The sequence below is a fragment of the Candoia aspera genome, chromosome 1, assembly GCF_035149785.1.
Source record: "Candoia aspera isolate rCanAsp1 chromosome 1, rCanAsp1.hap2, whole genome shotgun sequence".
In the NCBI taxonomy this organism is placed as follows: Eukaryota; Metazoa; Chordata; class Lepidosauria; order Squamata; family Boidae; genus Candoia; species Candoia aspera.
This window is the reverse complement of record NC_086153.1, coordinates 179,483,484-179,508,018: the sequence shown is the minus strand read 5'-3', so window position 1 is coordinate 179,508,018 and position 24,535 is coordinate 179,483,484. Positions and strand designations below refer to the sequence as shown.

The window sequence follows — 24,535 nt, the reverse complement described above, 5'->3', positions numbered from 1 at the left end:
ACAAAACCAATGTACATACCTTAATTAAAAATACTTTATTGCTAAAAATTGCTAGTCATCATCTGAGCCTTCAGTGAGTTGTAATCTTTTGCTGATGGAGGGTCTTGTAAAAAAAAAGTATCTGAGGTACGCAATAAAGCAAAGCGCAATAAAACGAGGTGTACCTGTATATGCATTATCTATGCTAGAAAAAAGAAATACAGAGCTCCTCTGATATTTTTGCAACCATTTTAGATGTTGATCTTTTAGCCTCAGCCCCTTGCCTGGATCCCCTTCCATTCAATGGGATTTGGTCAGGATAACTTCCTGTAGTACCTTGCCCATTATAGGTTCAAGTGCTTACCTCTCCTTCAGGAGGAGCATAATAAATGCCACTGGTATCAAATTTGTAGTCAGGATTCATCACAATAACCGGATTATAGAACTTGTTTAAAATGCTGCGCAATGTGCGCCGATCCCAGTCATCAGTAACTCTGCCTCCATAATTACATTCACCTGTCATGTAGCGGATAGCATCAAATGGCAAGTCCTGAAACAAAACAAGGATCTCCATGACATACCTGTGCCCTCACTGTGTTTTGGAGACAGGAATCAGGAATGCTCAGAAAGGATAGCTCCCAAGAATTTGAACTCCACCTACTGAAAATACATACTTTTAACAAAATTATATTGGTCTTTAGCTAGGTTTGCTCACAGACAAAAGCCAGTGCCTATGACCGAAGCAAAAGTCCACACAAGCATACTGCTGTAGCTCAAGACCATGGAAAGTGGGAAGGAGTCATTTTAGCCATGGGATGGCAAACATTAAGAAGATAGTGGTGCAGCCCCCATTTGTACTGAGCAGAGCTTCCTGTAGTTGTGGTTGCCACATTTAAATCCCCAGAATTCCTCCCAGATAACCTGCCAGATTTATCATACAGCTGTACTGCAGGGTAATTAACATGAGAATTTAAATCTGGCTAGCAGCAATGAGACACTGCTTCCAGGAAGTCTTGTCACTGTACCATATAAATTTTCTCTACCTCAAATAGGAAAGAGGAAGGGCAATTTCGCCTCCCTCTTTTGCTGAGAATCATTCATGTATCACCCAAAATTGAAGATGGACTTCAGAGATTTGAAGCACTACTTCTCTGCAGAGTAGATTTTCATCCCTCAGTACTCTAGGGTAACAGCCACAAGGCCTCACTTTTATTTTCCGCCAAACCTCATGAGGCAGATCAGCGTGCGACGGAAATTCAAGGTGATCTCATAAATTTGTGGCACCCCTTTCTAACCTCCTACATTAAACTTACATTCCTGGTGGCTCCCCAGAGACCCTGAAAAGAAGTCATAGCAGCTGCCAATAACATCGGGAGAGAAATCTCCCATTTTCCCAGCTAAGAAAGCCTATTTATTTATTCATTTATTTTTGAACAAACAAATAAATAAATAGTTACTACCGATGGCTCTTTCAACAGTAGAGAGAACAAAACAGACATTATTTTGGAATTACTCAGTACCTCATACTGATTTAGGAACATATTCAACTGCTGCACGCTGATCCGCAGGTCAGTTTCATTAAACTCGTACGGAATATTCCAACCCAGCGGCCCAAATTTTCGTCTCTCTTGGACCAGGGCATGAAAGAAACAAAGGCCATACAGGAGCTTCTTGAATTCAGCCTTTGGAAAGGGAGAAAAAGGAAAGGTTCATCTACACCATTCTTCTGCCTAGTGATTCTCAGCTGTACTACTGTGGTTCATTCAGTGATTATCTTCTTTCTAATTATGCTGCCTGCTTTCCCCAAGGAGCTCACTGCAGTTAACATCAAGCTCCTTTCTAGATGATCTTTTTCTAGCATTGAGGCAACTTGGAACTGCTTAGTTTCAGCTGGAGAACTACATCATGTGCCCCAGGGCAATCTTTGAAGCTCAAACTAAACAGACCCATCTTTAAAACTTAAAGTTGCCCCCAGCTCCTTCTCCCCAGCCCTGGAACACTCTCTGAGCATACCTGCTGACAATTTACATTTAACTTATCTAAACAATTAAGACTTCAAGACTTCAAACCCAGGAGAAACAAGAACAAAATGCCCGCTTTCGTCCACTTGCATTATCACCCAATCCAAATGCTAAGCATGGCCCCCAAAGTTGTCCATGTTTTCTTAATGGGCAGTGGGGGAGGGGGGAGTAGCAAGGGATACCCCTGCGTTCACTGTGCCATCGTTACCCTAACCCTAACCCCTTGCTGCATGTCGGCCATCCTGCCCCACCTGACTTTTTTTTTTTAAAAAGGTTGTTTTAATTCAAACAATCCAGTGCTGCAAAACCAAGTGCCAGCCTTCTAGCATCATCATTATTTCTAAAGCACAGGAAGTTATATTCCACTCTGTGCTGCCTTACTCAGAACCTCCTCCTCCTGCACCTGCAGTATTGTGTCCAGTGCTGGGCAATATATTTTTGAACAGTTTCAAAGAAAGCAAAACAAGTTGACAGAAGGACAATAGGGAGGATCTGGCAACTGGAAAGGTTGTTCTGTGAGCAAAGACTGTGGGAAATGTCTTATGTCTACCAGTTAGAAAAAGTAACTGAAGGGAGATACCACAGCACTTTTTCAATTACCTGAAGGGTTGCCACACAGAAGGTCAAGACCAGCTTCCTATCATTCCAGCATGGATGGATGATGAAAAAGGGATTTGAGTTACAGGATGGCAGATTTTAACCGGCGTGTGGAACAAACTTCCTAACAGGAATAGCAGTTGGACAACGGAGCTAACGATCCAGAAATGTAGTGGGACGCCCTTTGCTGGATGGGTTCAAGCAGAAGCTACAAAGCCAACCGTCAGGAATGCTTTCTACTAGATTCCTGCCCTGAGCAGGAGCTTGGACTGGATGGTTCTTCCAAATCTTTAATTCCTTGAATGCCATTGGTCCCCACAGGCATTCATTAAAAAAAAAAAGGCAGATGACTGGCTTAGCACTTGGTTTGGAAGTGTCCCATTTGTCCATAGAAGAGATAAATGTACCCTGATAGAGTACAAAACCTCACGTGAGGCTAGGGAAGTATAAACTTTCCGTCAAAAGGCCAGAAGCCTCCTGTGACCCTCTTTCAAGGAAACAGAGCCTTGGGTGAGCGAGGCATCCCAGAAACTTTCACCATTTTGAAGTGAGCTGCCTTTTGGGAACAATATACACTCTCTGCTTACAAATGATATATTTAAAATGTGAAACCTAAATGCCTGTTCTTCCCTCTTTTGTTTCTTTCAGCTTGGTTGTTTTGGTTTTTTAACTCTTTAAAAAGTTTTAGAGACCATTTTTTTAATTGCTAGGCAAGCAGAAAAACATAATCATCTCAGTTTAAGCTCAACGATCTCCCATTCTTAATTACGACACTGATCATGGAAATTATCTTGGGTCAAGCGCCTTCGCACTCTGAAACCTAATTATGAAAACAGCAGGTGGCTCTTCACGCGGAGCTGTTATTCTAAAGAAGGTAGTGATGAGTGCCATCCATCAACTCACACAGCCATTTTTGCCCTCCCAGTTCTATGAAACCAGCATTTTAATGCTTTCGATTAAAGGAGGTTTGATTCTCAGCAGGGCAGGACTCAGCTCATCTTCTGCTACAGAAATTTCTCCCCTGCTTTGCAGATTTGCATCGGGAAACTACTTCCTCCCAACTTCTTTTAAAATGGGCAGCTATATTATTAATGGCACATCACCAAGGCTTGGTGGAGGAGGAATGAAGCTTGGCAGTAAAATAAAAATACAATTTTAATAAAGCCTGCTATTACTGCATCCCAGGAGGCAGTCATAAAGGCAGCTTCTGTGCATGGAAGGGCTATTTCATTTTATAAGTTTTTAAACCAGCAAACACACAATCCAGCCACAAGAGTCTGCTTGAGTGGGTTTTACCAGAAGGAGAAAACAAGGCTGGTCATGGAATACTAACAGGCCTTTTGCAGCTGTTAAAAAACTCTACATCTGAAATGGGGTCCATCAGATATGAACGGATCACATTTGCCCGTAAACCTTTAGGGGCCTCATTGGTCATCTTCACTCCATTCTGGAGTACAGAAACAGGGAAGTTGGGAGATGGATAGCTTGTGAGCCACATACGGAAATCTGGATGCGTTGTATCTGGATTAAGTTCCTAATGGAGAAGAAGAATCTCAGTAAGGACAAGAGATCATCAGCCAATGTTACAAATCAAGCATTTCTTCCTAAGGCCAGCGTCCATTCAAATACACTTATGTTCAATCATTGTTTTTATAAATGGAAACAGGAAACGTGTGGTGTGTATTCATGTTCAATTTGAAATCTTGTATTGCTGAGGTAGTTAACTTGGTGCCGACCAGATATTTTAAGTTATGACTCCCATAATCCTAGGCCATGTTGTCTGGGGTTTACAGTAGTTGTACTTCAATACAGACAATGCCTCCGTTTATTGGGAGTAATACTTCTCCATACTGGTTCTTTGGTTTCAGGCACAGTTGGGATAATGTATGTGGGCAAATGTGCTGGATCTATTTCATGTTTCATTAGCATCCATCAAACAATGTGTTGTACAATGGTTATATACACCAATTTAAAAATTAATTGCTGCCTTTGTAATCTAAGAGATATTTCTTTGTGCGCCTCTATAATTGAACTTCTGAGATGACCAATGCCAATTTAGGCATATCTAATTCACACACCCCAAAATCCATCTTCACAAAACTATTGAGATTTGATTTAAAAAACAATATATCATAGTTTTAAAAATCAGAATGATATAGTCTAATTTAATATTAGAGATAAATGCACCCTGCAGGCCAAACCTAAGCATACATGCTTAAAGTTGAATTCGATGAAACCTACTTCTCACACTTACAGCCCCAAGGTAATTTTCTGATTATTACTTTTTATGAAGAGCTTATTCAAGATAAATATTCAGGGATCAAGTTAATTCTGAAACTCCAAAACAAGTAAAAATTACTATTTATGTTTCATTTTTTTGCTGATTGCTCCAATCATTTCACCTTAATCATGTAATAGTAACCCCTCAGAAATTCAAATAGTTTTGAAAATGGAAATGGTAGCAAAGGGACTTGAGTGGAAGAAGTATTAACTAACTTGACATGTTGGCAATAGTATTACTACCTCCTTTGCTGAGACACTGTACAGGACTGGCTGATCCAGTCAGAAGAGCAAGCTGACCAGCACAGCTTCCCTGAGCCCTCGCCTCTTATGTCAGGGTCCAAGAGCTTTTGCTCATACACAGTTCCTCTTGCAGAAGCCCCAGTGGGCAAAATAGAAGGGGAAGAAGCCATGCAGGGAGGGGGAAATGCTGACTGACAAAGGGCTGTCGTCCAGCCCTTCCAAGTTGCCCATTCTTGGATCTGCCAAGCAATATATTGGAGACAGCTATTTATTGGTCTCCCAAAGGTGTATCTGCATGCTCCAACAAAACCAACCCACAGCAAATTAAATTAATTAACAGATGGGCTGAAAAATCCAAATATCCACTAGATTGCAGAAAAGAATTAGACTTTTTTGTATCTCTTTGCTCTCATCTAGTAATCATCTAGATTGGTTCAGCTCAGATTTAATAGGCCTGCCATTCTCATCACCTTCTCTCTTCCTGATCCCTAATGAACATATTCCTGTTCCTGGCTTTATGCATTTTGTCTTGTTGCCTTCAGTCCATCCTTAATTTTTTTTCCATCATCACTTTCAAGATCCACTCATTCCTCAAAAGTTCTCTTTGCTCACAATGTCACATTTAACTTGGAGGGCTGTTATCCTCCTTCTGCTACCTTCCTTATTAGCCAATCTGAATATCATCATCTTCATCCAACTCTGGCTCCTTTACCTTTGTTCTGCCCATCTCACCCACAGAATTAGCCCATGCGTTAGGACTCACCTTTTTTCTACATGACATCAATACTTAGAACCCTGTGATCCCCCAGAAAGAAACAGTTATACTTTAAGTTCCTCTTTGCGCTCACCTCACAGACTTTCTCCAGTGTGGGCATCCATGATGTTGCAAGATGGCAGTTCTGTAGAACTACCCAACTACCTTCCTTCACTGCCTTCTCAATCATGCGCATAGCAATAGGGCCTTGGCCTTGGCCCAGGGACAGAGAGGAGAGTTTTGATGCACCAAAGCCCTGTACATATAAAATGTCCATGGAAAAGAGAGGGAAAAAATCATCAAATGTTGAAGTAACACTGCAAGGATTTGGTTACAGTCAACATCTAGAATCCTAAAGAAAGTCTTGCTGAATGAAGTCACATCAAGTTGTTAAGCTCCCAGTATGAAACAACTGCAATTGGCCATGATCCCCTAGAACACGCCATCATTGCCTTTCTTTTATTGAGTTGTGGGAGGTTGCTAACAAGGCTTCTTTCACATTGGTCCTTCTTACCAAATCCTAAGCCTCAACTGAGAAAAGAATGTACCACTTTCACAAGAACAAGGCCTGTATGCAGGAATACATAGACTTAGGGCTTTTCCCGACAGATCAGTAAACTCATCTGTCAGCCAGTCAAAAACAAAACCATTGTGAATGTTGCTGTCCTCATTTCCAATCCCTATAACATTTGATCATTGCTGAGCGGTAGCGTCCTGATTTCATATGTGCAGGAAATACTAAGTAAACAGATTGGTGAATCCCTTCAGTTTGGCAGCCCTCCTCCCGTCAACATCACCAGCCAGCAGGAAAACCATCCACCAGTCGCTGCATTGCTATGGCTTTAACAGATAGCTAGGCCATCAACTTTCACCATTTGCCTCCCTTAGCCTGGGCAGACGAAGGGAGGTGAGTTTACAGGGCTAAGCCCCGCTTGCGCCCTCCCTGGGTGTACATGATGAAGGCCACATCAGAACTTCCTGTGCCTGGGAAAACTGAATGCTAAAAAGCAGCTTTCCCTCCTCTTAATCTCTTCTTGCAGCTCAGGGTAGCTGATTGCCCAGCTGGAGGAGTGGCAGGTGAAGTGGGGAGATTTGATTCTCTACCTGTCGGATCTCCAGCCTGACAGATTAATTAATTCTTGGGACTGAAACCCATTCCCTCCACCCAGATTAATACCGAAGCTTGCAGATAAAGGACATCGTAAGTACCTTAAGGAGCACATATTCAACCAGGGACTAAGAAAAGTGACAGTTCATAAATAGTATAGCCTGTATTCGTTCCATTTTTTTTTATCCGTTCAATCATGTCCGATTCTCAGAGGCTGCCTAGACTAGTCCCTGCAGTTTTCTTGGCAAGGTTCTTTGGAAGTGGCTTGCCATTGCCTCCTTCTTAGGGCTGAGAGAAAGGGACTGGCCCAAAGTCACCCAGCAGGCTTCGTGCCTAAGGCAGGACTAGAACTCTTGGTCTCCCGGTTCCTAGCCTGATGCATTCCACAACAGGAATGAAAACAACTGCAGGAACAGTTTTGTCCTCCTCCTACAACCCCCTGGATGCCCCAGTGTGCATAGTAATCCATACCTCACATAGAGAGCAAATAATGATATGAGCATTGTGACACAAGCTCTGTCCCTTTTGTATATGTGTTGTGATATTGCACATATGTATGTAAGGAGTGGAGCTTGTGTCGCAACACCAATTACATCATTCTGACAAAACTATCACATTCTTAGATGCCTCCGAACCCACTGGGCTTCATCTACATAAATCAGATCAAGCCTGTAACATGCTTTCAACTTACTCCATTGTGCAGATGTTTCCAGCCATTCTGAAGCCTTTTTGCTCATCTATCATCCCACTGAATAAGGGATACAGTAGTAAGAACTCCAGCTTGAAAGCCTCCTGTCCACAAAGCAGCTCAGTACCATTGAAATAGTCATCAACTTACCTGGTCATCAGCAAATTTGAGAAGAGCCGCCATGGGATCTGCACCCGGAGACAACACAAAAATCAGTGGAGCACAGCAGTGGCTATCCCCAAACGCTTTGTTCAAGTCAAAAGGAGGTGGCTCAATAAACATACGGCCCAGGTTGTTAATGATGAACTCCTGCACCATGGGAATAATCTAGAAAGGCAAGGAGGCAAAAGACTATGAGGTGATTGTGTTCCTTAAAAATTATAACGTACATATTGTAAATTTAAATGGGGGGAATAAAAGATCAAAGTATCATTTATTGAGAATGGAGTCACCCACTTAAGCATTTGACTCCTCACTAATCATGGAGTTACAAATACTGTCCTTCAACTTCTGATTCTCGTATAAAAATTAAAAGAGTAAGTTAGGTACAAAGAAGAAAGGGAAAAGTTGAAGAGAAAAACCCACTAGTTAGGTAAACTTCCACAGCATTAAGTATGAGTGTTATGTTCATATTTGAAGTCACACCCTAGCCCATCTTTCTCCAACCTGGCATACTCTGAATCAGTGTTTGTTAAAAGTTTTTCTCTCAAGAGCCCTTCCTCCTTTTAAAAAGTTATGGAGGGCCCCAAAAGGGCTTTTGTTGGTATGGTTTATATTTACTGATACTTACCATATTAAAAATTTAAATTGATCCATTTGCTGTTGCTACTGCTTCTCACATTTGATGGGATTTAAAAAATGTATTATTTTTCAACATAGGCTAGCAAATAATTTTGATTTTGTGAACCCCTGAGATGATCTTGGGAGACCCAGGGATCCTAGGATCACACTGTTCTAAATCATAGTAGACTACAATACCTATCATCCCCTGAGGAGGTACAGCAATTCTGTGTTCATAATAACTTGCTCAAACCTGAATCTTCAATGGTAGGGATAAGCAATTATGTTATACCCCCTTGCCACCAATGGGCCCATGGACACCTTTCTTGATGTCCACTGTGATATACTGTATATAGAGACACAAACAAACACAGTGCATAGGATGATAGCATGCTGTGATGAAAAGGATCAGCTTCTACCACCTTTATTTATAAGAATTCCTCTGGGCCTCACTGCAGAAAATAAAAATTGTGATGACTTGGTTTAAATAAGACCACCATACATCCCCTGCCAAAAAATATACAACTACTAGATGGCAGAAAAGAGATACAGAGCATTCCAATTTGTTGCTGCCACCTAATATCTGTACAGATTTTTGCAGCCCTACTTTACCAGCATTCCCAGCTGCCTCGGAAAAAAGGCAAAGATATATTGGGGAAGTGGGAGGCAGAAAGCATCCTGAGGGGGAAATGATCTAATCAGTTTGCCTTCTGAAAAATGGGTGGTTTGGTAAGTTGTCATAGCTACCCCAGCAGTCATTCATTTTGTTTGTTGTTCACAACATAGAAGCAGAAAAGTAGGCAGCAGATACATTTTGGAAAATAAAATAAAACCAAGCAAAGCAAAAATAGTTGAATCCAAATTAAAATATTTTTTAAAAATGCTTTGAAAACTCATATGTGCCCACCAGCTCCAAAAAAATAGTCCACCTCTCTCACATGGGGACATAAACTTACATCAGAGAATCTGGGTCCCGATGCCAGCTCAAGCATAGATATACCCCCACAATTCCTCTGTGCCATTAGGGTGGTCAGAAGCCAGGATTGACAGCTCTCAAGAATTTAAGCAAGTGCAGCTTTACTGGACAAAAGCCAGAAAAGCAGCACCTGCTTAAGGTATTTCTCTGCAGCATTAAAGGGACAGGAGCATCCAAAGATTCTTAGGTAGCATGACAGCACAGCATGCACCCTGCCCTATAGCTATGCACACGGTAGCAGCACAGATCATTGCTGTGGAATAGCATCTCTGCTGAGCACATTAAAGCTACAGTCCTAAATCCATACCTAAGTGGGAAAAATACAAAACTTAGTAGGGATTGCTTGCCTGTAAAGAATCCAGTGTATTTTCTGATTAGGAATCAGCTCCAGTTAATTTAGTGGATGTTACTGAACTGAATTTAGTTGCAATACTTGTTGACAAATGACATCAATGTGATTGAAGTGAGCCACAACTTAAAAATGTACCTCTACCCACTGTTAACTTCAAGAATGTGACTGGGTTCACACATTGCACCAAGCTAGGATTTAATTATAGTTTGACTAAACTACAATTAAGGTCCATGCAACATGTTAAGCCAATCAAACCAATTAGTACATGGTTTCACCCATCCAGTGTGCCTCTAAAATGTTAAGCATGTCTATTATATAATGCATTCACTGGAGATTTACCTCTTTGCCATGTAAGATTTTAAAAATGTGTTCAAGATTCAGCTTTGTCTAAAATAGTTTAGAGATGATTGGGGAATCCAGAAATTGTTGGACTTCAGATTCAAACAGCTAGATTGGACTATGGTCAGGGATTATGGGAGTTGTGCAGCACCTTCCGGTTGACTCTTCCCATTTTTACCACCAAAATCTCAAAAACAGTTACAAGCAAGCCTCAGGCTGAGCGTTCTTCTGAATAAGGATGCTGTAGTTTGGCTAGGTCCTCAAACTATTCAAGTTTTTCTCTCCAGTGAACAGGGGACATTTTGATGGTTACAAAAAAGTCAACCATCTGAATAAAACAGCTATGAAATAAGTCAATTATAGTACAGTGACCAATTTCAAACTTTTTATTGCTTTTACTTTTTTTATTTATTTTCTTTCCTGCCTTTATTATTTTTATAAATAACTCAAGGCAGTGAACATACCTCATACTCCTTCCTCCTCCTCTTTTCCCCACAACAACAACCCTGTGAGGTGAGTTGGGCTGAGAGAGAGGGACTGGCCCAAGGTCACCCAGCCAGCTTTCATGCCAAAGGCGGGACTAGAACTCACAGTCTCCTGGTTTCTAGCCTGGTGCCTTACCTACTAGGCCAAACTGGCTTTTTGTCATTGTTTTAATGTTTATTTTATTTGGCATTTTCTAAAATATTTTAATGCAGGCTTTTATTTTTTTAATCGGTTGTTTTAACTGTAAACACTTTGAGATTTATCTTTAAGAGGAAATGGCACTGTAATGATTTAAATAAATAAACTATCCATGTTTTGCACTATATTGTCTTCTATCTTCTTCTAACTTTTAAAAATTTATTAACAGGTGACATCAATTGAACCAGCTAATGAAATGCCTTAAATATGAAGCAGGAAGCCATGTGAGTGTGCAACTTTGGGAGAAGTGTGGTAAGAATAACGGAGAGCTTGTAGGGGTCATATCCTAAATGGAGGCTTTGAGAGAAATCAGCTCAACTTCCAAGATCCTACTTGAATTCAGGGAAATGTATGAATATAAAAATCGCCTGCAGACCTTAACAGCATGGCCTTTTAAGGACAACTGCAAATGTACTCCTGAGAATGTAAGTCTATATGTTCTAGGAAATCTTTAAAAAGAGACCCCAGTTTATCAATGTGTATTCATTCATTTAAAGTCCAATAGAGTTCAGCAAGGCTTTCTCTGTGTATACAGCCCTAACGTGAATAATACTTTCAGTTGTTCTTTTTAAAAATTAGGGCTTTCCCCCCTTCCTGGGATCCAAGTGATAAATTACTTTCTAGTAAGTTCCCAAAAGGAAAGGTTTGCTGTTCAATCATTCCTTGTTTTCTCCAATATTTCTGAAGAGGAAAAAGATCTACTCCCTCTGTCCTATATCTGCAGGTTTTCTTTCCCAACTATTTTACAAACCTCTCTAGTTTTTAAAGGAAGCCCAGGCTGGCCCCCATATGTTTTTCTAGAAATTGTAGGGGAAAGTTCTCACAGGTGTGTCTTTAAGATGGGGGAAACTGTTGCTACTACCAGCTTAGGAATTATATCCTAGGGAAAGCTAGCAATTCCAATTCCCTGCTTAGAACAAGGAGCTTTTCAGTTGAGGGCTAGTTCACTTTCACATTCCTCTCTAAAAATCTGCTTTCTTGGCTCTGAGTCAACTATCCTTTAACAAAACTAAGCTGTCTTGAGATGGCTCTGTAAAAACAGAATATGCAGGACAAAGGAGATGCAACTTTTGGTGTAAGCCCAGCAAAATTTCCCTTAAAATATTTTCTCTCGCAAGATGCAAGCAGATTGCTTGGCTCTGGGGTCTCCTGTAAAGAGGACATGTTTGATGGTCAAGAAAAGCAGAAGGTGGGATGCCAGGCAACCCAAACTGAGTAGCATTGTATAGAACCTGCAGAAATGCAAACTAACTACAGATGCGGTTTAATTTTCAGTATGGGTGAGAGAAAAGGATAAAACATTCTGTACCAGCAATGGGCCAGAGTTCACCATCTGGATTGGGCTCACACAACAATGCTAAGCCATTCTGTGGACAGCTTAGCATATTATGTGAAGCCAGCTCCTGTGACTGATTTAAGGAAACATAGCTTAATATTGTGTGAACACAGCTGTTAGTAAAGATCCGACTGAGAGCAAGCAATATCCCATGGAGCACAACAGTTCTCTCTGGGTCTTCAAGGTGTCCTTATCCTCTCCCTATGTAGATGGCCAGGGCTGGCTTCATCCACCGTCTGCATGCAGATGAACCTGATGTGGCTAAGTGCTTTTTCTGCCTGATAGAGTTAGAGGGCTGGGAGTCCAGTCATGATCCCTGGTATGTATGGTCTTACTGATTTTTGTGCCTTGAGGCAGCTAAGACTGTGACTTTTATAGCCATTCCCCCCCCCCCACACACACACACACACCTGACCCCAGTCTTCTGAAATGGTCACAATGTTGTTTTTCTTGGGCATTTGTGGAAGGGGTTAGAAAACAATAAAATGAAAAGTACTAGAGCATTATATTAAATTTTCATTTAACAAGCAGTATTACCATTTGAACACCTAGGATAAAACTAAAATATTGTTATTTAAGAGGCATTTAGTGTTTTTCAATTCATTGGAAAAGTATTTAAATGCCAATTAAAAGATGAAAAAAATTTGAGAGGGTGATAAAAAGTGTCAGTGATCAAAAAGTGTTTAGGTGAAAGTATGTCGGTTGTGTCATGTGTACTAGTGTGGGTGGAACATAGATGAACATGCAGAAAATATAACTTCCCTAGTGTGGAAAGTTAATTACCATTATTTTATCAGTTTCCAACAAAAAAACAATAGTCTTTAGTGCCTTTGTTCACTGGTGATTTATAAAGTCCCCCCGCCCTTATTGTGGAGATCTGTCCTGAATCTGTTGGCATAGAGAGATGCTGTCCTGATTCCCCTTGATGCACTCTGTAGCTGGCTAAGCAAAATCACTGTCTGTAACTGGGGGGAGAAGAGGCATGAATATTTTGAAGGAGTTTGTTGGCTGAACAAAACTGTTCCTGTTGGTACTTCTCTTATATGAGCACCACCTGGCACAGGACTTTAAAAAGAACTTTTTATAACAATTTGGTCTAGGCACATGATGACTTTCCTCTGCCATGGTGCTGTATGGGACTACAGTAGCTCAAGGGGGAAGGATTGTGCATTTTGTGGTATAAATACTGGGTACAGCTCTGGGTAAAACTGGCCTGGGAATGGGTTGGCATAATATGGGAATGAGGCAAAATTGGGATTGCCAGGCCATCCTGTAAGAGCCAGTTTGGAGTAGCGGTTAAGGCACCAGGCTAGAAACTAGGAGGCCATGAGTTCTAGTCCTGCTTTTGGCACAATGCCAGCTGGGTGACCTTGGGCCAGTCCCCTTCTCTCAGCCCTAGGAAAGAGGCAATGGCAAGCCACTTCTGAAATCTTGCCAAGAAAACTGCAGGGACCAGTCCTGGCAGTTGCCAGGAGTCAAAAAACTGACTCAAAGTCACAAACAAAAAACAGTTCATCCTGTGGTGTTGTAAATCATTGTGAATGGTTTTTAATCTTGAGAACCTCTTTGGAATCAACTGAAGATAAAAGAGCAATTTAAACTGTTTTATGAGCATGCTTGTCAAGCCTTTAGGCAATATTTCCCAAACCAGATGCCTTAAAAATCCATTGGAGCTGTAACTTCCAGAATTCCCAAAGAGAACAGCTATGCTTTAGAGAGTCCTAGGAATGGCAGTCCTTTAATATTTTGTGGGTATCAGACTGGGAAGACTGCTTTAGTACATGTTCTGGTTTACACACAAAACTGTTCTGTCTCATACAGTGTACTGCCACCTAATGTGTGAGAAGAGGGAGAGAGCTTTCACTCTATTCCCTAGACTTCTTGGCCGATATTGTTCATGAGGGGAATGGAAAGAGATGCTGACAGAAAAGTAGTACTGTTGGCACAGTTGCAACGTTATAGATTAGCTACAGGCGCCATTTTGAGATTTGAGAATCTGCAAGCCAAGTCTCATGCAGAGGAAGGGTATTGTCAAAAACATTTGAAACTGAATTTTGTTCCTATTAAATCCCTCATGATGAGGTCACACCACATTTTTCAAGTAGTACAGGACTCACCAGAGATAAGTAGTTACCATGCTACAGCTGCTGCGAAGGAATGAGAAAAGGTAAGGCAACTTAGTATGACTTTTCTACAGCTATTGAAAACAGAAATATGCAGAGTTTTCAGTCGTGGATTCTTCACAATCTTATTCAGCAAGCATTTGTGCTGGTCTTGGCAATATTGCCATACTCTGCAAATGTACAAGTGGCATCAAAAAGCAGACATTCCTATAAGATGGATCCAAAACTTGGTACTAATCCCCATGGAGGAAATGTTTTCCCCAAGCACTGCATCCTGAAGGCACCTTCAGCCTACCTGGGCTCCAAAATGCTATGTCTGTCCGGCTTATTGCATGGGAATCTTGACTGGAGCAGAATTACTTTCCCCAGGTTCTGATAGGTATCTCTCCACCATCTTTAGTGGAATCTCGTACTGTTTTAGCTCCCATTGAGGAAACCTCAAATCAAGCATCCTAGATAACTTGATTTACAAAGGTATATATGCTTATAGGTAATTTAGTAACTTGTTAAAAACATTACTCTGTTGCTGAATAATGCTGGAAGACGGTGTATAATGGGCAACTGCTTACATGGAAAATGTTTACATTTCTAATTGTAGCACAAAGCTGTATTCCAGAAAGTTTCTTCTATTTTTCCTGGCTCATTCTACTCCTTACTAATGGCCTTTTTCCATGGCAGGCTGGAGCACTCCAAGCGTAGCAAAGACTCGTGTGGGTTTTTGTCCCTTTCAAAGAATTTTGATGATCTGACAGTGGAGGAATACTATGAACTAGAGATGGAAAGGGTCAGAATTTTTATTGTAAGTAATGGAACTGGTATCAGGAAAGCAGAGGTTAACCTAAGCAATCTGACCTTAGTGTTGAACTTAAAGCAACTTCTGACCCCACCCACTCCCTAGCAAACTTCTCTGTTTCTCATGGGTCAATAGCAAAACAAGATGGTGGCTTTTCTTTGTTTCTAAAAATCTTGCTTCGCTGCTGCAAGAGGCTGCTGACGTACTCTTCACAGCTATCATTTTTCTCCCCATTTTTTCTCTTTGACAAGCATTGACAGAGATGACTAGTTTTTTCACTCATGGTAGCCTGAAACCATGCTGTGCTGTGAGCTTGGATCCGAATGAGCAACTGGGGTTAGAAACAATTACTGTCAAAAGTGTAGTTTTTTTTTAAAAAAGGAAAGCTATTAATATATTCTGCAATATCCCTTGTAGTTGTTCATGCTGCCTATCATTTGAAAATCATGGCTAACTGAATTCTCTGCTTGTTTTCAAGTGCAAAACTGGCAGAAGTATAATAAACACGTTTGAAAAAGAAGCAGCTCTAACTAGGAAGCGTCTTGTGGATCATTTCATGAATAAATACCAGTACGCTCCAGAAGCAGAGACTTCTGCAGTTTGCAACAAAAGGAAATTGTGTGCTAACCAACAAATAGAAGAGAATGGATTGCAGGTGATAGTCTCCTGTGATAACAAGCACAGCCAGAGATAAAGACATATACCTACTGAAATGTGCACAAAGGCCCAGCCTGTAATACCGGCTAATATGACATGAGTGGAATCTTCGGATAGCCATCTATATTCCTGATGCTTTTATTGTGTATAATGCTTGTTCTGCATGAAACCAGTAGGAAAACAGAAGGAAATAATTCTGACTTATGGAAGTAATCCATTAAATTGAGATGAAGTGTTTGGATAATGCAAAGATAGAATTTTAAATAAAGGGTTTTGGACAGACAGGGATTTCTTTTAAACTGATATCCAGGTTGACCCAACGCTATATCTAACAACAATATGCACAACACAATTGTTAATGTGGTACCAACTCTCCAATATGCTGCTTTGAAATTACATATCAACAGGGTATAATGAAACTCCCTGTTTAAGAGCTTGTGTGTCACGATAGTGTTCCTCCCTGGAGAAATATGAAAAAAGAAATGATGCCTTCATTAATATCTCTGTTTCTCATTCTTTTGTTCTGAACCTGTAGCATGACCCCTATAAAACTGAAAGCAGCGATGCTTTTACATAAAACAGAATCCACTGAAGTTGGGTGGCCAATAAATGAAACACAAAATGTGGATTATAATGATTCCAAAATACATCTGTTTTCTGTTCTTTGTTGAATGAGAAAAAGTTTCTTTTTGCTTCTGGACTTCTAGTTGGAGTCTTCCACAATGTAGAACAGGAAAAGATGAGAGGCAGCCTTTCCCAATCTATGCCTCCCAGAGTTGGCAGATTTACAGCTCCCAGAACTTCCAAACAGCATAACTGATGACCATGTTGACAGAGAATTTTTGGAACTACAGTATATTCCTGTCACATCTAGAAGGTTGAGGGAATCAGCATGGATAAATAAATATATAAAACAATCTTCAGAATTCTAAGTAAGCTAAGGCTGATCAAGGAAGGATAGCTTCTTGTTAATACAAGAAACAAACGCAACACAGAAAATAAGATTAGCTTCTTTAACCTTCCATACTCTTGCTGTCAACTTAATAGCAAAAGTGGCCTAGAAACTACAGGGCTTGCTACAGCAGATTTCAGAATCTTTACAGGACTGTGGCATTTTAGACAGTGGTGTTTAGGGCAATAGCATGAAATATTATTTCACAGAACAACCCTTCTCTGACAATATATCAAAATCAATGTGTATCTTTCATGGCTACCTGGGCAACACAGCATCCAGAATCTAGTTAAAAATTGAGAAATAATGGGCCCATTGATTTAAAGGCTCCATTCAATAGAATGAGTGAATTATTAACTAAATGTGTGTAGGAGTCCTCTGATCCAGGTTCACTGGGTAGCAAGTAAATGCTGCAATTAAAATGCAATATAAAAGAGTAACTATTACAGGCCAGAAAATTGAGAGCTTGACTAAGGTGCTAGAATGCCAAGAAACTCAGGAAATAGTTATTTTTTTCCTCTTTTTTTTCCTCCTCTTTCTATTCTCACTATGCTAAAAGCAAGCCCAAAAAGTGAAATTACTGAAGCTGTCTAATATAGTGAGCATATCAAAGTTGAAATATGGAACCCCTGTGTGAATCGGGGAAGGGGAGAGGCAGTAAAGAAACTGTAAAAAGCTCCATATAGAAATGTCTATATCATCATCCTAGCATTTTCCTGTGGATGCAGATTCCACTTTTTGGATCAATGAACACCATTTCATGTGATCAAATGCAACAACCAGGTCCAACTGGATGATTTTCATGGCCACGTTAATTGTCTCCTGCCACCTTTGCTTTGGTCTTTCACACAGGCGTTTGCCATCGATGTTAAAGTGGTAGGTGGTGTAGGCAACGGTGTGGGGTGCTGCTCCTAGAACAGCATATAGAAATTTGTATATTTCTATATACATATAGAATTGTCTATATAGTTTGTTAAAGACCACTGTATATATTAAAAATAAGTACAGATTATTTACCTAGAATCACTGTAACAAACATCATTGTAATTTAAAGGAGAACAGGGTTTATGGGTCTGGAAAGTTCTTGTCCCTTTTTCTACTTTCTGACATAATGGGATGGAGAGAGAAATTCACCCAGTAGATTATTTACCCACCACAAGTTAAGATTCTTCCATCAGCTGTTCCAGCCTGGACTATCTCCAAGTGGATTGGAAAAAGACACAGATACTTTTTTAAGGGTGAACAATTAGATAGCACTTAGCCTAATTAACATTTGTTAAACCAGCTGACCACACTTACTTTGTCAGGTCTCAGACAACGAATGATTAGCATCCTCTGGAACCCTTCCAGTTTATGTTGCCACTCCTCAGGAAATACCTCATGATGAGGATCCTGCAAATATACAATTCTTGAGCAAAGACATTTCAAAGGGGGATTATAATACTAAACTGACCTGAAAATCTTCAAAAGATTCAGTTTCATGTCCCGCAGTTCAAGTCAGGATATGTATGTGCATGGCATCATTCTTTACAGTCCTACCCTCAACCTCATGCATACAAGTATGCATGTATGTATATACAGTATTTGACTGCATGCACATCTGCAACTTAAGCTAAAACTTCATTTTTGAAGTGGGTGTATAGTTCATGACAACTCAAGTGATAATTATCCAGTGCTTAAGGTGCCAGAAAAATGGTTGTTTCACTCCAGAAGATTAACATGGCTAGCCCTCTCAGGAAATTCTCTCATTCAAAATGTTCCATGGAAATTTCCAGCTATTTCCTAGCCATTAACTTCCAATGAAAAAATTGTCCAGTAATTATTCTGGACCATTAACAAACAATTTGCCTGTCCAAAACTCTGGATAACCAGCAGCCATTAAATCACAATCCTGTGTCTCAGTGGCGTTGCGACTATTGTCAACAGCATGACAACAGCTCTACTTCCAATCTTCTCAGGTGGCTTTTCAAAATTTTCACCACAGAAGCTTGCTCCTATTGCTTCTTTCAGAATTGAAGGTTTTCAAACCATCTGCTACTCATACTAATGGAGGGGTCATTCACGTTCATCTGATTTTTCATTCTAATTTACTTGACTAAATATGAACCCTCCTGTCTCAAAAGAAGAGTGCTCTGTCAAGAAACTATAAATCATTCCCCAGTTTGTACCTGTGCTCTCTTTAACAACATACCAGCCTAAATATTTTACCATCACCTGAACATATGAACCTATTTTAGACTGAGAGCTAAAGTAGATGGTGCTCCATTAGCACCAGACATTATTTCAAACCTAGCACCCACATGGGGAAAAACAAAGGAGCTGGAGGGAGAGCAGACCTCCTCCTCTCCACATACTGTGGTCCTAATCCCAACAGGATTACTATATTCTTTCAATTAAGTAGATAACTTAGGAGCACAACACACAATTTGTGTGTAGTCACATTTAGGGTGGTATCACATTATTGCCCTGCATCCAGCAGCTTTATAAGACCTCAGGAAATGGCTTTTCCCTACTCTGTTCCATGATAAGCCACGAATTTGAGATAATTCAAGCATGTACTCTAACTCTGCTCCGATGGTGCCTTGGACTAACGCGATTTGACCATGCTATGAACAATGACGTCCAACAACGACTGGGAGTCGCGCCAATCGTGGCAAAACTGCAGGAAGGAAGGAAGGCTTAGATGGTATAGACACGTCATACACAGCAAAGAAGACTTGGTGGCGAGAACAGCCATGTGCCTGGACCCTGGTGGCCAGCGGCCCCATGGTAGACCCAAGAAAAGGTGGATCGGCCTCATTGAGGAGGACATGGAATGCATGAACGTCACCCCTTGGATCGAGCCAAATGGAGACGGATATGCCGACAAGCAGACCCTGCAATAAAACCACTAAGAAGAAGACTCCACTTCTACTACTTAGAAACACAGCAGAGGTATTACCCTCAGATAGTTCCAGAACTTGCAGTCTACAGCTGCCTATCCAGCAAGAAACTGAGTTGTGAACAATTTGGACAGAGCAATACTTCATCAAACTAGTCCATCAAGCCTTGCTTATTAATATCCAAAATTAATATACAGCAAAATGAGAATGGGGGAGAAATGTAAAGGAAAAGACCAAAGTTGCACGAAGTCATGCTTTTGTTCTGTATCTAAACTTCTACTTACAACACTTAATTACAATATATATATATATATATATATATATATATATATATATATATATATATATATATATATAGTCTGCTTTTCCAATGGTGATGAGCTTCCAGACTAATAGGCCAGGTTTCAATAATCAGATATCCTGATGTTTTGCCAACAACTGTGGCTGGCATCTTCAGAAGTAAAGCAATCTACACTGTAGCGCATTTCTTGATTGCTCACAGGCAACTGAGCAAGAACTGACTGAGCTCTTGCATTTGTAAGAGAACTAGTCTCTAATTGGATCACGTCTTCAGAATTCTGGAAAGCCAGTTTCTGATTGGTTCTTTACCCACGTGAATTTGTAATCGCTCTGATTTGAAGTAGTTCCAAAGGGGCTAATTTTTTATTAGTCTGGTTCTCCTACATATCTTATTGCTAGTTGCACTTTTACAACCTTACACTGGACTTACGTCAACATATATTAAGGATTCAACCCACTTCATTCAGAAATTAAACAAACTTAGACAGGTGATTGATTGATCAGGTTTGATGTGCTTTCCCTTTTTACCAAAGTGCCAACTGAGGAAAAAATATGTGTGAAGGAAATCTTTTTTCCAAAGATATTATCAATTTATTCCATCATTACCTCACTACCAGTTTTTTCAGTGGAACAACAAATTATATGAGCAAATTGAAGGGTTGCCAGGCGAAGCCCACTGAATCCAATTACAGTATAGCCAATTTCTACATGGAGAAATGTGAACAACAGACACTAGACACTGTGCCTTTAAAAACATCCATTTGTAACTAATGTTTGTTGGAAATGTTCTCTTAGTGAAGGAACTTTTTATCGTCTTTGGTGGACTTGTGAAAAGGCTAAAAATATTTGGGATCAAATATGTGTTAATATTCAAAAGATTCTTAAAGTGGATTTACAAAAAACCCGAACTGTTTCTCTTAGGTTTGATGGAGAAGCAGCTCGAGAAACAACATGGGACTTTGCTTTTATAAATGGTTACAGCAGCAAGACTGTTATACACACAGAGATGGAAAGATCCACAAATCCCGACAGTGGAGGAATGGATTATTAAGTTGATGGAGCTGGCCCAAATGGCCAGGTTAACAGTGCTGATAAGAGAAAATACTGTTTTTGGATTTCTGTCCACTTGGCAACCGCTCTTAGATTATTTGCTTGTGTCAGAAAAAAATGAAGTTTTGATTTTGGGTTTTAATGATTAAATGGTTTGATCTAATAGAAGTTATGTTATTAAGGTTTAAATAATTGTACGAGATTGTATTGTAAATGTATTCATATCCGTACTGGAGAACATCAGAAGTCACAGAAACATCTACTTTTAAAGACTTTGGAGCTTACCAGGTGTACCAAACTGAACACAGTTTTCTAGTGTTCGTATGAATTCACCATCACTGAGCTTTATGACATGCAAACTGTTGGTTTTCTCCATATTCTTCACCCATTTGTTTGCTTGACCCTGAGGGTCAATCATAAGTGGCCATCTTCTTGCATTCCTGGAGTTCTGTTTCTACTTTCTCTCTGTTTCAGACTTTTATAGTTTTTCTTTAGCTCTGTACTCTAACTTTTCTATACTCTATTTTGTATTTTAACTATACTTTGAAAAATAATACAGTTCTTTGAAAAAAAATAAAAACATCCTTTTGGGTTTGGTAGGTAGATGACACTTTTGTGATCTGGAATTATGGTGAGGAATAGCTCCAGAAATTTCTAGAGCATCTGAATAGTATCCACCCAAATATTCAATTTATGATGGAAGAGGAAAAGATGGCCAACTTGCATTTTTGGACATTTTAATCATTAAAAGGAAAAAGCTTGATAACTAGGACATATAGTATACTGAAACACAACAGATACAGATCTTTATTGAAATAAAAAGTCTAACCATCATCCCCACCAAAACAGAAGCATTAAAACTCTCAGTCACCATGTGAGATGTATTTATGAGCCTGAAAGATTATCCAATGAGTTGAGATATCTTGACAGCACTTTACAGGCTAACAGGAACTCTGCTGTTAAGAGCAGACAAGTGATGCAATCCAGCAATAAAAATAACATATATACATCTAAGGGCATACCACCTCAAGTAAAAAAGCTGTTTCTCCCTTATATTGAGAAGGTTGCAGACAGAATTAAACAATTACTAGAGAAACAGAACTTATAAACTATCTATAAACCAATGAGCAAAATCCAAGAAATGATATAATCACCTAAGGATAGCAGAAACCCACTTTCATCTTCAGGAGTTTATTGCACACTGTGCAGCTGCAGGCAGCTTTATATATTGGAACTATAAAACATAGTATTAAAACTCACCTAAAAGAATGTAAAAGATAGTGCAGGCTAGAACAATTTGAAAATTAGCACTGCTAAGTAATAAGATTCAATTTAAAGACACACAAGTACTAGCAATCATGTCAAATAATCATGCATGACTTCATAGAGAAGCCACTGAGATTTATAAACATCCCAACAACTTAGCAAGGAAGAGTCTGAGTGTTAACAAAGCCTGGTTTCTAGCTTTATGTCAAACCAAAATAAAACAGCCCTTAGTTAACCAACGTCATATAGAATCAACAGCAATCTCACGAAGGAGAAGGAGAAAGTTTCAAAGACAGAGCAATAAAAAATTAGCTCCCTTGGAACTAAAAATTCACCTGCATAAAGAACCAATCAGAAACTGGCTTTCCAGAATTCCAGTGAGATGGTCCAATTAGAGATTAGTTCGGCCGCAAATACAAGATCTCAGTCAGCTCCTGCTCAGTTGCATCTGAGTTGCTGAGAAGTGTGCTGCAGTGCAGACCACTTTATCTCTGAACAAGCCAGCCACAGCTGCTGGTGAAACATCAGAATACCAGATAATCAATCCATAACCCATTAGCCCTGCAGCTCATCACCATGAGATTGACGCTGGCTGTGAAAGCCTGCACCCATATACTGTATAGCCTGCTTTACATTACAAGCACTAAAATGGGAAGCTGTAAAACAAACTAATAAAACTATATCAAACAACAGAAGTTAAAACCAGACCATGGCAATCCCAGATCTAGACTAAAAAACAGCAGCACATGAACTGTTTTGAATTTTCCTGGTAAGCTAAAAGTCGATACTTTTCTGTTGACAGAATTATTACCGATAATTGTAAACGTAATGACTGTACTTATAAACATAAGAATACAAAAATGTACATTTATGGGTGGGGTTTTAATGCTGAAGCAGAGATGAATGTTGATTTAAATAAGGCTGAATATATACCAAATTATTACAGACCTACCAAACTATCATATACAGTTTTCCATCCTTCCTTCAAGCGCATAAATTCCTTTCGAATGCTCTTGAAGTTTTGCAAATCATCCAGGCGGCAGATTTCATCCCATGACTTCTGGGGAAGCCAGGGGCAGGGATTAGAATAGGGATTGTCCAGGCCTATCCCTCCTGTTAGCAGAAACTTCCACTCATCCTCATTAATCTGCAACAATTTCAAACAAAACAGAATACTTAGAACTTTGAAATTCAAAAGTGCAGTTGCTTTATGCAGCCAAAACCAACTGCAGGGATCGTATTTTTCCAAATCTGTCAAGATCTACATCTGACTGGAAGCTGAGTCCTTACCTTGAGGCCTCCTTCCTTATGTGCTAGTGTCTGCCCTGGCCAATCATGCCAAGAGGGAAGAGAACAAGGAAAGGGAAGAGAAGAACTGTTACCTCTCTCAACTTTCCTTGGGCAATACTACCGACAACTTGAATGGAGAAAGCAAGTGTTTGCATACTGAATAAGACATAAAGAATCCCAAGGTTCAAGGTGCTCTCTGTGCAACCCTGCATTTTTACCAGAGGTGGGATCTGTTGGTTGCTACACCAATGCCCTCTTATGGTCAGAAGATGACCATAAAACTATTCACTTTGTTGAACCCAGGGTGACAAGGGAGGGCCCAAATGAAATCCTTCCAAATCTGTAAAGCTAGGGATTCTGGTCTGGTCTCTCAGCATAGCTGTCAGGACCAACCATCCAGGAGGACCCCAATGCTAAGACCTACTGTATGTTGTTCTTCAAAGATATGCACCATTTTAAAATTGTCCCCAGAGCCCTGATGTACTGCTGTCCCAGGGCATTATGGCTATTTAACATTGTAATCAGCTTCCTGGACACAAGAAATAAGAAAGCATCTTGGTGAGGCCTTCTTCTTTAAACTCTTGTCTGAGTTAGCCATTGCCTGAGGAATTGTTACTCAGGCAAAGACCAAGCTGTCTCATTCCACTGTCCTGCATAACAGTTTGCTTGTCCCCAGATCACTTGTTCTGACTGCATGCATATATCAACAGGATACTCCCAGGAAATAGAGGAGACAAAATGTTAAACAACACAGTCACTTTGATTGAGTTGAGGTATTTGAACTTTCTAGAAAGAGAACACTTTGGTGAGATGGGTGCTTTACCTCCTGTGTTGCATATAGCAAAAAAAGTGTTTTCCTTTTGCTTTTCTATCTTGCCTTTTCTCTAGAAGCTCAAGGCAGATTATATTGGGAGAAGGGGAGAGTTTGATCATTTTATCCTAATAACAACCACGTGAGATAAATTGGTTTGAGAAAGCATGGCCAGCTCAAACTCACCAAGGAACTCTGTGGTCAAGTGGGAACTTAAACCTGAGTTGTCCCCCAAAAAAGTCACATTCATACACACATACAAATACACACACAC

The 24,535-nt window shown here is 40.0% G+C and overlaps 2 protein-coding genes across 2 annotated transcripts in view; one reads left to right on the top strand and one right to left on the bottom strand.

The window, feature by feature from the left end:
- The window catches only part of DNAH7 (dynein axonemal heavy chain 7), a 152,509-nt gene that overhangs the window by 9,200 nt on the left and 118,774 nt on the right, over positions 1-24,535 (bottom strand). Inside the window, exons 50-56 of the mRNA XM_063304672.1 lie at positions 23,113-23,307; positions 17,962-18,054; positions 7,821-7,997; positions 5,969-6,130; positions 3,931-4,131; positions 1,500-1,661; positions 344-529 (exon numbers count right to left, since the gene is read on the bottom strand). Of these exons, the coding sequence (XP_063160742.1) occupies positions 344-529; positions 1,500-1,661; positions 3,931-4,131; positions 5,969-6,130; positions 7,821-7,997; positions 17,962-18,054; positions 23,113-23,307 (1,176 nt within the window). The remainder of the gene's footprint in view (positions 1-343; positions 530-1,499; positions 1,662-3,930; positions 4,132-5,968; positions 6,131-7,820; positions 7,998-17,961; positions 18,055-23,112; positions 23,308-24,535) is intronic.
- Positions 11,847-15,747, top strand: LOC134507412 (baculoviral IAP repeat-containing protein 5.1-like). The gene is made up of 4 exons (XM_063318048.1): positions 11,847-11,876; positions 12,347-12,456; positions 14,939-15,059; positions 15,532-15,747. The coding sequence occupies exons 1-4, from the start codon at positions 11,847-11,849 to the stop codon at positions 15,745-15,747; spliced, it is 477 nt and encodes a 158-aa protein (XP_063174118.1).

Bases quoted from the DNA above. Each gene is read 5' to 3' on its own strand.
- LOC134507412 (XM_063318048.1), top strand. From the start codon at position 11,847: ATGCAGGACAAAGGAGATGCAACTTTTGGT. The intron at 11,877-12,346 runs GTAAGCCCAGCA...CTCCCTATGTAG, and splicing joins AAGGAGATGCAACTTTTGGT to ATGGCCAGGGCTGGCTTCAT. The intron at 12,457-14,938 runs GTATGTATGGTC...TTTCCATGGCAG, and splicing joins GAGTCCAGTCATGATCCCTG to GCTGGAGCACTCCAAGCGTA.